Source organism: Phoca vitulina, unplaced genomic scaffold (assembly GCF_004348235.1).
Source record: "Phoca vitulina isolate PV1807 unplaced genomic scaffold, GSC_HSeal_1.0 scaffold1, whole genome shotgun sequence".
NCBI classification, from domain to species: domain Eukaryota; kingdom Metazoa; phylum Chordata; class Mammalia; order Carnivora; family Phocidae; genus Phoca; species Phoca vitulina.
In genome coordinates, this window is record NW_022589704.1 from 1,097,220 (window position 1) to 1,108,721 (window position 11,502).

At 53.5% G+C, this 11,502-nt stretch overlaps 2 protein-coding genes across 11 annotated transcripts in view; one reads left to right on the forward strand and one right to left on the reverse strand.

Annotated features, from left to right (window-relative positions):
• The first annotated feature begins 806 nt into the window (after nucleotides 1–806).
• The window catches only part of MTERF4 (mitochondrial transcription termination factor 4), a 25,779-nt gene continuing 15,083 nt past the window's right edge, over nucleotides 807–11,502 (forward strand). Inside the window, exons 1-5 of one of the 7 annotated variants that reach the window (XR_004302716.1) lie at nucleotides 811–909; nucleotides 1,775–2,270; nucleotides 3,909–4,093; nucleotides 4,757–5,225; nucleotides 6,284–6,369. Coding sequence is in view for 5 of the 7 variants with exons in the window: in XM_032432660.1 (XP_032288551.1) it covers nucleotides 889–909; nucleotides 1,775–2,270; nucleotides 3,909–4,093; nucleotides 4,757–5,137 (1,083 nt within the window). In the remaining 2 variants the exon portion in view is untranslated. Of the gene's footprint in view, nucleotides 910–958; nucleotides 1,412–1,774; nucleotides 2,271–3,908; nucleotides 4,094–4,599; nucleotides 8,111–11,502 lie in introns of those variants that run through there. The other 6 variants (XR_004302722.1, XM_032387529.1, XM_032387459.1 and 3 more) reach the window with 6 other exon arrangements.
• SNED1 (sushi, nidogen and EGF like domains 1) overlaps nucleotides 8,200–11,502 on the reverse strand; it is an 83,715-nt gene continuing 80,412 nt past the window's right edge. For 2 of the 4 annotated variants that reach the window (XM_032432141.1, XM_032432052.1), the window contains exons 30-31: nucleotides 10,910–10,953; nucleotides 8,200–9,144 (exon numbers count right to left, since the gene is read on the reverse strand). In XM_032432141.1, the coding sequence (XP_032288032.1) occupies nucleotides 10,917–10,953 (37 nt within the window). In that variant the 3' untranslated portion in view covers nucleotides 8,200–9,144; nucleotides 10,910–10,916. Of the gene's footprint in view, nucleotides 9,145–10,909; nucleotides 10,954–11,502 lie in introns of those variants that run through there. The other 2 variants (XM_032432296.1, XM_032432196.1) reach the window with 2 other exon arrangements.

Here is an 11,502-nt window from a genome sequence, read left to right on the forward strand (position 1 = left end):
AGAGTGAAAAAAACCCAAATGTTTTTCCTTGTAGTATGTACGATGCTTGTAACACATAAGAAGTTACAGGATGTTTTTTCAGACAGGTGTGCAATGGGCTAAGAATGCAAAGTGCTAGCTCTGCAGGGACTGACTTCTAGGAAAAAATAATCAAACCTATCCTGCCGGATGGCAGTAGGCTGTGATGCTCTGAGAGTGCTCTCTGCGGAAAGACTGCGGGTGGGAGTCTCCACGTTGCCAGCGGGATCCCAGAGCGCTGAAGATGCCGCTGGCTTTAGAGTAACCCCTGCATCGCAGCCGTGACTTCACCCCTAGAGCTGGATTACGCTCATGACCGGTTCCTTCCGGGGAGTCGGGGTGGCGCACAAGGATCTTCTCAGGCTTCGAGTGTGAAAGCATTATTTTGAGTCGAGTGAAAAACGACGAACACAACCGACCTTTTCTTGGACACGGCGCGTTCGCGGCCCGAGCTGCCTTGGCGCCCAGCCCCGGGGCGGGTACACTCCGCGGGTTTCAGACTCGAGTCCGGGTGCGGGGCCGAGGCCGGCGCACTACCGGCGCCTCCGCCAGGGGGCGGCAGCCCGCGAGTCGGGAGGGCCCCCGCGCCCCCGCGCCCGTCTCGGGGCCGGCAGCGGTGGGGGCGGAGGCATGGGAAGGGGCTGTGCACCTGCTGCGCTGGCCGAGAGCCGCTGGAGAGCGGGAAGGCCGGGCGGCACCGGCCCGAGGCGCAGGCCCGCGATCCCGGGGCTCCGGCCGCGTCCAGCGCAGCCCGGACGAGCCGCGGCGGAACCCGCCTCCCGCGCTCTCGCGGTTGCCAGGGGGAGGGCGGAAGTGCGGACGGCGAGGGTCCACTTCCGGCGCCAGGGTCGCCGTCGCCGCCTCCTCGCAATGGCGGCGCTCGGCCGGAAGGTGAGGCGGCGCTCGGTGCCGGGTGCTTTCTCCTCGCGAGCGGAGCGTTCCCGGCGGCCGGCCGGAGGGAGCGGCGGGCGCGCCGCCAGGGCGGGAGCGGGCGGGCGAAGTCGGCTGAGCAGTGTGCGGACTCGCGCGAGGCCCCGGGCTCCCGGGCGGGAACCAGCGGGCGCCCCGCGGGTGGCCTGGAGCTTACTGTCCGCTGTTGTCCGTGGGACACGGCGACGGAGGAGGAGGGCTTCTCGGAGATCCCCGATCTCGGGAAAGGAGCAGGCTTCCGGGAGCGCGGCCGCCGGGTGCTCTCTGCGCGTGCTCGTCCGGCCGCGGAGGCGGCGCTCGCGTCGGTGCGAAGCACGTTACCGCGTGAACACGCTCCTCCCGCCGCGGCCTCCGGCTCCCGCGGCTTGGGCCGGGCTTGACGGCTTAGGGAGCCAGCCCTGTTCAGAGCCGTCGCGTGCACACGAGTACACCTGGTGTCTGTCTCCGGCGCATCCGTTTTCAGGTCAATTTGCAGCCCCCCGGCACTGCCTCTTAGAGGGTAGGGGAAAAAGACCCCACTGTACGGGCCGGCCTTGGAATGGTTCTCTCCGGCCCCCCGCCCTGTCCCCTGCCCTGTCCCCTGCGTTAGGGCAGCGAGAGCCGGCGGAGGCTTGCTTGGCTCTTGCGATGCTCTGCTCTCTGCGTGCAAACTGCCTTCTCTGCAGGCTTTTCACGCTCGGATCGGCGTTTGCAGGTTGTTACAAAAGCCTGCTATGCTTATGTGGGACCAAGACACGAGGTAACCTGGCTCCGGGCTCCAGAATTCCGTGGTGTCCTCTACACTGCAGTGGTGAGGAGCTGATCCCCTTTTGGTGCTGTCTCATAGGTCTTCGACTGGCACCGCCTGGTCCCCCTCACCTGGGCCCGCATTGCTAGGCAGACCCCTCGCGGAGGACAGAAAAGGACGTCTGCATCTTTGCTGTGTAAACTGACCACAGCCTCCAATGGAGGGGGCCTCGAGAAGTTATCCCGTGTGGAATCCAGAAAGTACATGCAGGAACCAGAGTGCAGGACGAGTCTCACTCGGTGCCCCCAGGGGAAGCAGAGGACTCCGGTGGCTCCAGGGTTCCTGGAGCAAGAGAAGGTCATCAGTTCCCTTCTGGACATGGGTTTCAGTGATGTCCACATTAACGAATTGCTCCGTCTGTGGCCAAGTACGCACCCTCAGCAGTTGTTGGACATCATTTCAGAATTAATACTCTTGGGTTTGAACCCAGAGCCTGTGTACGTGGCCTTGAAGAAAAGTCCTCAGTTGTTGAAACTGCCTGTGATGCACGTGAGGAAGCGCTCCAGTTACCTGCGAAAGCTCGGTCTTGGAGAAGGTACAGGAAGGCCCTGATTTTGTGTCCAGCGCTGAGGAGTCGGGGTTGGGGGGCGAGTAGCCCAGGTGGGGTGGGCTAGGGGAGGCTTCTGGGGAAAGTCCTTGAGAGTAACTGTGGTTTGGCTTGGAGGTGAGAAGCAGTGACCTCTGCTGATGGCGCTGCAGGAGGGAAGGGGAGACTTGTCTGGTTTGCTCACTCTGGGGGCTCTAGCGTCTGGAACAGTGGGTGGTGAGCACGTGGTATGTGCTCGTGCTCAGCAGATAGAGGTCAGTGTATGGTAGTAACATTCGAGTACCTACGCGGTCTTTGACGTTTACCTTAGCTTGGTGTTGTCCATATGACATAAAGCCAAAGGCTTCCTACAGAGTCCCTTGTAAAGACGTTGGTTCCAGTGGAACCCGAGATGGTCCCAGACTCCTAGGAAACAGGGAAGTGACTGTTCCCCCCAACAGGATCTACATCTCAGGGATTCTAGGATTTCGTTGGATCCCTGGGTGGGCCTTCAGGTGAGAGTCCCAGGGATCCTTATGCACGTTGACCATAGGAGAGCCACTATTTTTTTTTTTTTTTTTTCCTTTTTGACTCTTACTGGTAAGATATTGTTAAGGGGGAGATATTGTTGTTTGGGGATCAGTTTCAGAGGCTCTCTGTGGGCCTTCTTCTCCAGAAGATAAGGAAGAAGTCAGCCTTCTGTGTTTCTCTTGACAGATGCCCTGTTGCAGTATAATCTAAAAGGCTAAACTTCATACTTTATATGCTGTGATTATATGTTACGAAGCTGAGCAAAGCCTTCTGCTGCAGAGGGAAAGTCTAAACTCCTGGAAGTCATTCTAGGCACATTTTAGTAAGACAGTGAGTAGCTCCACTGTTAGGAAGATTGTTAATACCAGTTTTGTGTGTGTGTGTGTGTGTGTGTGTGTGTGTGTGTTAATACCAGTTTAAATAAATGACTTTAAGTTTCCAGGTACTGAATTTTGCCCAGCTCTCCATGGGAAGACCATAGGCCCCAATTTCCCTTCAGTAGTTTCAGTTACCCTAATGCGTTTGTTACTAGGGCCTCTTTCGCTCAGTATTGCCCTAATGTGGGTAAAAGATATGGTCACCCCCCTAACTAGGACATCATTGTTTGTGGCTGTGCATCATGAGTATTGTCGTCATTATTCTATTAATAATTATTATCATGGAACTCCTTTTCATGGAGTTCAGGCTCCCAGATCTTAGGAAGGTTGGTTGTGGATGCTTCAATGACTGTTTTATTGTGGAAGGAAATGTCAGCCCACAGCCCCAATATGGGGGAAGCTAGGGTCTCGTCCTACTGTCTGATCTTTCCAGTAGATCCCCTGAGAGATTCTTTAGATGAAGAGGGCAAGAGGAGGAAGCCTAGAATATGACGTTTATGCCGTTCAGCTGGCAGGCCAGCAAGAGGCCTCCTTTTTATACCAGGGAGGGGGTCAGAGAGGAGATAGTCATTCTGGCCCCTCCCACTGCCACATGCCCCTGGGCGGGCATCGGAAGCTGCCCCTCACGTGGAGGAGCGCATCCTCGTTCATTTATTCAATGCTGGCGTGGGTGCGCCAAGCCCCTTGGCTTTCTGGAAGGTCCTGAAATTGTGTACTTGCCTCTTCTTATGTTCTGCAGGGAAACTAAAGACGGTGCTTCTCTGTTGCCCTCAAATCCTCACCATGCATCAGAGGGACATTGACAGCATTGTTGGTGTTCTCAAGGAGAAATGTCTTTTCACGGTACGACAGGTGACCAGGATTTTGCACAGATGCCCCTATGTTCTTCAGGAGGACCCCGGTGAACTGGAATACAAATTCCAGGTGAGGATGACTGGTAGGGGATTTGGGAAGTAACAACACGTTCTTTGTAGTGAAGGTCAGCTCCGTGGCTGAGAAGCCACAGGCCCCCTGAGGGCGAGTGGATGAGGTGAAAGGCTTAGATCCTCTTTGCACACACCAGCCAGAGAGAATCTGGCTCTGGTCTTTCACTTCTTTACAGAAAGCCTATCCTGCAAGTTTTCTGCTGTTAATAATGAATGACCCAGTCCCATTCCTGGGGTCCAAATGGGGCCTCTGCTTGAAATAGCTAATTTAAAAAAAGCTAAAAATCTTCCTTTCTTTAGAACCTGTTCTGCATATTGATTTTGGAAACATAGTTGTGACAGTTGTCCTAACTTTTGGGTAACAATTATGACAACTTAGGTCAAATTGCTAGATGTTTGCTGAATTTGTTGCCTATTCTTTTCCACACTCACGTCCCTCTTGCCCCTTTATTTTCTGCTAAATTTTTCTCAACATGAACTTGAAAATGCTTTGAAAACTGTCAGGCCTCACACAAATGCTGGGCGTCACAGAGTGTCCTGGCACTGCGAGTTGGGTGGCTCTTTTTGCGTGCTTCTGGGCAGCTTGCGTTGATTACAGACTGTGGCAAGACAGGTTGTAGGTTACTGTGCCCGGGACCCCTAACCGTGTCTGTGTCTCCAGTATGCCTATTTTAGGATGGGGGTTAAACACGCGGACGTGGTGCGGACTGACTTCCTGCAGTACTCCATGACCAAGATCAAGCAGAGACATGTGTTCCTCGAGCGCCTAGGACGGTACCAAACCCCCGATAAGAAGGGTCAGACCCAGGTCCCCAGTCCTTTACTTAAGGACATTCTCAGAGTCTCAGAAGCTGAGTTTCTGGCCAGGACAGCCTGTTCTTCCGCTGAGGAGTTTGAAGTTTTCAAGAAGCTCTTTGCTCGGGAGGAGGAAGAGGGGTCTGAGAGCCACATGCCTGACAACAAAAGCTTAAGTCTGGACAAGGACGAGGACGAGGACGAGGAGGACGAGGAGGAGGATGAGAATGAGGAGGAGGAGGAGTGACGGAAGGACCGGAATGAAGAGCCCAAAGATATCAAAGAATATTAAAATTTTCTCAAAGCTTTTGAGAGCTTCACTTGGATCTTCTCAGGTTATTTTTCCTTCTAAAACTGGTCTTCTGAGGAAACATTATTATAAATCACCTGAGAGGTGGGTCAGACTAAATAGGAGCTGCGTTAGTTTGATCTGTCGTCAGGTCCCTGTGGGGAGGGCCCTCTTCCCTCCTGCATGGAAGACAGACTCTGAGCTGTTAAAATCAGGGGACTTAATACCTCAACATTTGGTTTTGGTCTTTCTCTGTTAATGTGTGATAACTCCATGACAGTGTGGGGAATGGGGTTCCTTCCTCTGGTTCGAGAGTCATTTTACATTTCCTTGTAGTGATAAAAATAAGACTATGAGCAGGCACTGAGGTTTTAGTACATCACAGCACTTTATTTTATGAAAACAAGTAGCAGGTTTTCCACAAAAACACTCGTGTTTTTAATCCACAAATACTGCTTCATAATTGCTTTCAGTGTACAGCATTGTCAAGGAAGGTGGTTAGTCATGGTTTCATTTTGCACAGCTGCTTAAAGCCAGCCGAGTGTTGGGGTACTTTTCTTTCTGTGAGGAATGGGCCCTGGCTCTGACCTTTAAGGGAAGTTGGCTTTCACGCCAGCTCCTGGCCCGCGGGCCATCTGTGGGCCCGCAGTCTCTGGTGGCCAGTGGGTGCTGCCCTGGAGCGTGCCAGAACAGGAGGGGGCTGGGGGCATCTCACGGATGTGGCTTCTGAGACCAGAGGAGAGAAGAGCCCTCGCACAGGGTCTGTGAGCGGGGTGGGGCCTGGTGTCATTCAGGGGGCTCCCGCGACACTGTGGTGGTGGGAGTCCCCTCGGGGAACCCAGGGGGCCGGAGGGGTGACTTAAAAAGTCGGGTCAGGGGGTGGGATTTGAATTAGTCATCTCTGAGGTAGAGGCCCAGCCCTCATGGCGTGGGCTCTGTGAGGGAGTACTGGGGCACCCCAGAACGTCCTGTGTGTCCCTTCCTTGGAGGGAGCTGACACATGGTTGATGATACAGAAAGCATTTTTGGTGATGTAACCAAAATCCAGGTCTTGGCAGCATTTTAACAACTAGGTAAGACTGCTTGGCCTGATTTTTCCCGCAGAGACCGTGGAAGAATCCTGTCAGGCAGCAGCTCCCACCTGGAGTGATCTTGACCCCAGGGAACATCCAGCAACGTATGAGGACATTTTTGGTTCTTAGGACCGAGGGAGGGCGCCGTGGGGATCCAGCGGCTGGAGGCTGGGCTGCCGTGAGCCATCCTGCGGTGCACAGGATGGCCTCAAGCAGAACAACGCAGCCTGAATTGTCACCAGTGCGGAGGCTGAGGAACTGCCCGAAGGCTTCGGTTCATGAGAACGTCAGGTTGGAAGCAGGCCTACATTGCTTATATTTCTTTTATTTAAAAGAAAGTAAATAGCTGAGTTTTTAAGTTCCTTTCCCGTGTGCACTGAAGTGCTGCTGGTAGGTTTGAGCTGTGTTTGCTGTGGGGACTCAGCACTGAGGTGCAGATGCTTTTGTTTCCTCTGGGCTCATGTTTGAGCATGACAGTAAAGAGAAAGACATTTTCTGCAAAAGAAAAGTAGCTCAGTGAATCCCTGTGCATCGGAGTGAGATGTCCAGCGGGAGGAGTCCCGGCTGAGGGAGGTGCCTGTTGGATTTGCTGGTGGGAGGGCAGCGGGGTTGGCACAGGTCTCCTCCTCCGCCTCTGTGTCAGCCCACATGCAAGGAGAAGGAAGGCTTTGTCTTTACTGGTTTTTTGGCCGTGGGCAAAATTACTGAAAACGAAGGCATTTCACTCTTTCGTTTACTCTTCCATTTTGCATCCCAGGTGACTGGCACTTTCCCTGGAACTTCAGATGGGTTCTTGTGTCCAGTCGGGGGGACTAAGGAGAATTATAAATTTGCATGATTAGAATGGCTAACTTGGCAACTCATGATTGCTCCTTTCATTTTGCTACAGAAATAAATTTCTATGCACCTGAGACTTTTGGTTACATTATTATTAATATTTTTGGGTGGAGTTTGAGTGTATGTTTGAGGAAGACGCCGGAGTTTTATGAAAGAAAGTGTGAAAAAAGCAGTGTCTCATTTAGGATGTTTCCAGAATGAATTGTAATTCCTTTGCCTCAGGAAGTCTTTTTACTAGATATCTAATTTATAAAACATCCAGAGGGGTTAATCATAAGACAACACAGCACCAAGCTCAGGATTCAGTAGACAGTTTCTTGTAGAAACAAATGTTTCAAAGTTAAAAACTGGAACGCACTAGTGTTGGCCTCCTGGCTGAGGGGCTTGAGGTTATTAACGTCGTAGTAGAGCTTCATCTACGTTTCCAGTGATACCACTTGGTCTTGCCACTCGCTAGCGATGCTGTAGCTCACGTGGACGCACGGGGACCGGTGCCGGCGACGCAGAAGTCAGCAGTACGTATGCACGGCCGGGTTCTGTCTTGACTCGCCCAGTGCTGGAGCCCCTGACTGAGCGGCTGTCTTCCCCGGGTGGGCCTGGGACGCCGGGGGCGCTCTGGGGTACAGTAGAGACTTCTTGAAATGACAGTTCCTCCTCTCTGAAAACAAATCGTGTAATACACAGACGTATGCACACAAAATTTTAATAAAAATAAAAAGCCTAAAATATACTCTTCAAACTATGTTTTTATAAAAGATGAGAAGGAGCCGTCTCTGGCTTAGTGCTGACTCGGGACAGAGTGGCAGATGCGCAGGGGCTTGAGTTCCAGTTTGGGTCGGCTACTAAGATGCTGCGCTGACACGAGGTGAGGTTGGCTTGCCTGGCTCGCGCCGCTTCCGCAGGGGGAGGGCAGAGCGGTTCGGAAGCGCGCCGGGGAGCACGGGCGGCAAGCCAGCGCCGCCTCCTGCTGCTGAAGAGGGAGATGTGGGGGAAACCGTGCTAGCTGACAGCCTAGAACAGTCCTGCTCGAGTTGTGGACTGAAGGGGATCTTGAGCTGGGTCGGGTCTGGTCCGCCCCGGTTATCCATCTGCGTGCTGGGGGGCCGCGTCATGCTTCTGTGAGGCTCGGGGCTCTTTGGTGCCGTGGCGTGACTTGTCATCGGGGGGGGGTGGCTTTCTCTGCATAAGGCTGAGGCCTGGCTGACTTGATAGAGCAGGGCTTGGCCAAGTGTGGCCATGGGACTTGCCCCCTCGTTTGGTAAATGCTCTGGTCACGTGCTGTGGCTGTGGTTGGGCCGCCAGCACTGAGCTGAGTAGTCGCCACAGAGACCGGTCGGTCCACAAAACCTAAAACAGTCACCGAGAAGAAGTTGAAGACTGAAAGTATCTAAACTCCATCTTAGCATGAATGAACATTTTCTCTTTCATAATCTACTGGTCCATGTGATGGGGCGCTAGCCTGCCACATATCAGCCCAAAGAATTTGCTGGAGGAGAGCAGGGCGGGGTGCCTAGAACTCAGCTTCCCTTTCTGTCTGGCCTCACCCCGGACGCTTCCCGGCACCGCTGTCTCCGCAGTGGAAGCCGGAGAGCAGTTCCTCGTCAGTTTGACTGTTAGGTCTCAGGGGGAATATTGCCCTCCGGCTTTGGAATCTGAGAACTGGTTCCCGGATATTGCAGGAGCCTTGCTGGCTGGCAGCCTCGCTCATCCAGGGCCCAGGCACACGCCGTGGTTGCTCCCCGGCTGTGGCGCAGACTGTCCCCGTAGGAGACGGTAGCCAGGGCTACCGCGCAGGCTGTCCCATGCATCGCAGGACTGGGAGGTGATTTGGCCCAGAGGGTCTCCCTGGCGCAGCCCGGAGGGAGGTGGGCTGGAGCCTGCCCGGCCTGACCTTCTGTCTTCTAGAGGCTGGAGAAGGGAAGCCGCAGAGGGGACGGATTCGAGCCAGGACCTGGCCTTTCAGGGTGTCCTTTCAATCCAATTTTGGACCCTGCCTTCCTGGGCTTTAGGAGCTCGTGAGAGGTTGATGGAGTGTAACAAGAACGTCCTGAATCCCTTGAAGAGAAAAGAGAATGGGGCATGAGGAGAATGACACCCATTCCTCTTTAAAATGCAGCTTCATGTTTCTCTTAGCCCTCGGTCCCTGCCCCCAGAGGACCCAGTGTTCCTGCCTCTAACATGGCCGTGGACGGGAGGGAGGTGTGCTGAGAGCATGGACTACGTGGCCCAGCGCCAGGGACGTTCGGGAGCATTGCAGCTGTTAGAGCTGAAAGCTGCAGGCTGCTCCCCTCCATTTGGCCATGCCCTTGGGTCCTTCCTCTGAAGACCTGGGCTGCCCCCTGTTGCTCTGGGTTGAAATGAATTCCTGTTTATTTGCGTTTCCTCCATTGTTTCAAGAATGGGTATTCTAAAAGCTAGTATTTGATGATTTGATAGTTGAGGGTTTCTAATTTGTTTTTATAGAAATGGATTTGCTGAGTTTAAAAGAAAAGGTATTGCTGTTTCAGGTGACTTAGTGTGATGTAAATATTTCAAACCCAGATTATGTTTGTGGGTTCTTAATCCTAGTAGTGAATTGTTTATGAGCTGTGGAGCATGTTTTGGATTTGTGTGTCTTGGGAGCATGAGGTGCGAGGGGAAGTAATGCTTGTGAGGAGACGGGCTGAACGCAGAGGCTTCTGGAAAAGGCTGCCGGGAGATGGCTGCCCAGGCCCCGCCCCGCGGATCCCAGCCTTGGCCTTCCTGGCTTGGCTGGTGCGGACGTTCTTCCTGTGGTGTCAGCCTACACCTGTGAAGCTCTTCTGCTTTGGCTTGTTTGTAAAGGTTCTGAGTAACATTTCTCTTTCGTTTTCTCAGCCCCATGAGACAGTGTAGCCTATTCCCGAAGCTGCTGTTCCCCAGGGTGCCTCACTGTCCTCTCAACACCAGGAACATGGACTTTGAGGCTCATTTATGGAGTGATAGGAGTAAGCTGCCCTAGACCAGCCGAATTCCTGCTTTGTTCCCGGTGACATCTTGTCAACAAGAAACTGCACTCAGTGTGAGACTGAGTAGGGGTTGTAGATGGATCGCCATGGTTCAACCCAGTATCTCCCTGACTGTAATGAAGACTTTGACAGAGTTTATTGGGGGGAGTGGGGGGAGTAAGGGTTGGATGGTGTTGAGTTGCCAGAAGACTTTGGGAAATGCCAGGTTAAGCAGGAATAGAGTTAGGATTCTAGGATTCCGAATGCTTAGGATTCCTGTGTCCACTGGGAATTCCCCAGTGGGAGAGTCTTCAGGATTTCCCCAAAGTTATGTGATCAAGGCCCTACACCCCATTTTTTCTTTCAATAGGTTGCAGTTCTCAGGGTCTGGGAGGCCCTCCCTTGAACCCCTGCACTCCTACATATGGGCATCCTGGGCCCCTCCCAACGTCCTCTCCTCCCCACTCCTCCCCTGCTGCCACCCCTTCCAGCAGCCCTTCTCGGTCCCACCTCCCTGAGTGCTCAGCCCTGCCCCCACCCCCAGCCGTTGCTGCTGATGGCAAAGGGGTTTCTCTGTTTGCTTGAGGTGAGTGGGATTCGTCCTCACCCCCAGACAGCCTCATTTCCACCTGGAGATGCATGTGTACCTGGTTTATGTCTGTTGGGAGCCTTAGGTATTTTTTTCTCTCCCATTTTAACCCCCTCAGGGAATTCTGAGACTCCTGGCCTGGGAATTTGTAATAAAGAGGGTGCAGCTGAGCTCCCCAAGTAGACAGCAGCTCTCCCAGGGGCCACATGCTGGCCCAGCCGCTCTAGCTTTCCCGCAGCTCTGCCAGCCATGGTGGGGAACGTACCTGTTCCCTAAGATTTCTTCAGTGTTGGACTGTTACTGTGCTTCCTGAAATAGAGAAAGGTGGTTTATGAAAAAGAAGGTGTACCTGGAACCCAGGCTGCCTGCTGGCGTCCTGTCTTTGCCTCATACGTATTCCATTCTGGGGAGCACCGTCAGTGAGACAGTGATGCAGAGATTAGCATTTAGTCTGTGTACACCCCTTGGCTGGCTGTGAGTCATGGGGAGGGAAGCAGGGTGTAGAAGGAGGAGAGTGGAGGAGACAGGTACAGTGCCTGGTCAGGCGGGGGTTGCACTGCATTCCCTGACACTCAGTAATGCACGCCCTAGGGGGTGTGGCCACTGGTGGGTCTGCAGCGTGGCTGGGGCGAGGGCTCTGCTGTTGGGAAGGCACCTAACGCATTCATGCAGCACATTATGTAATTCCTGTGACTCCCTTGAGCCCTTTGGAGAAAGAACCTGGCTGTGAGTGAATAAAAAGTAGAGATTTACTATATTTATAGTTACATACTTGCGTCTGTCAGTAATGTTCCATGCTTCCCAATTCTAGTACCGGAGTGATCCCCAGTACCCACTGTGTGACCCCCAGCACCCACC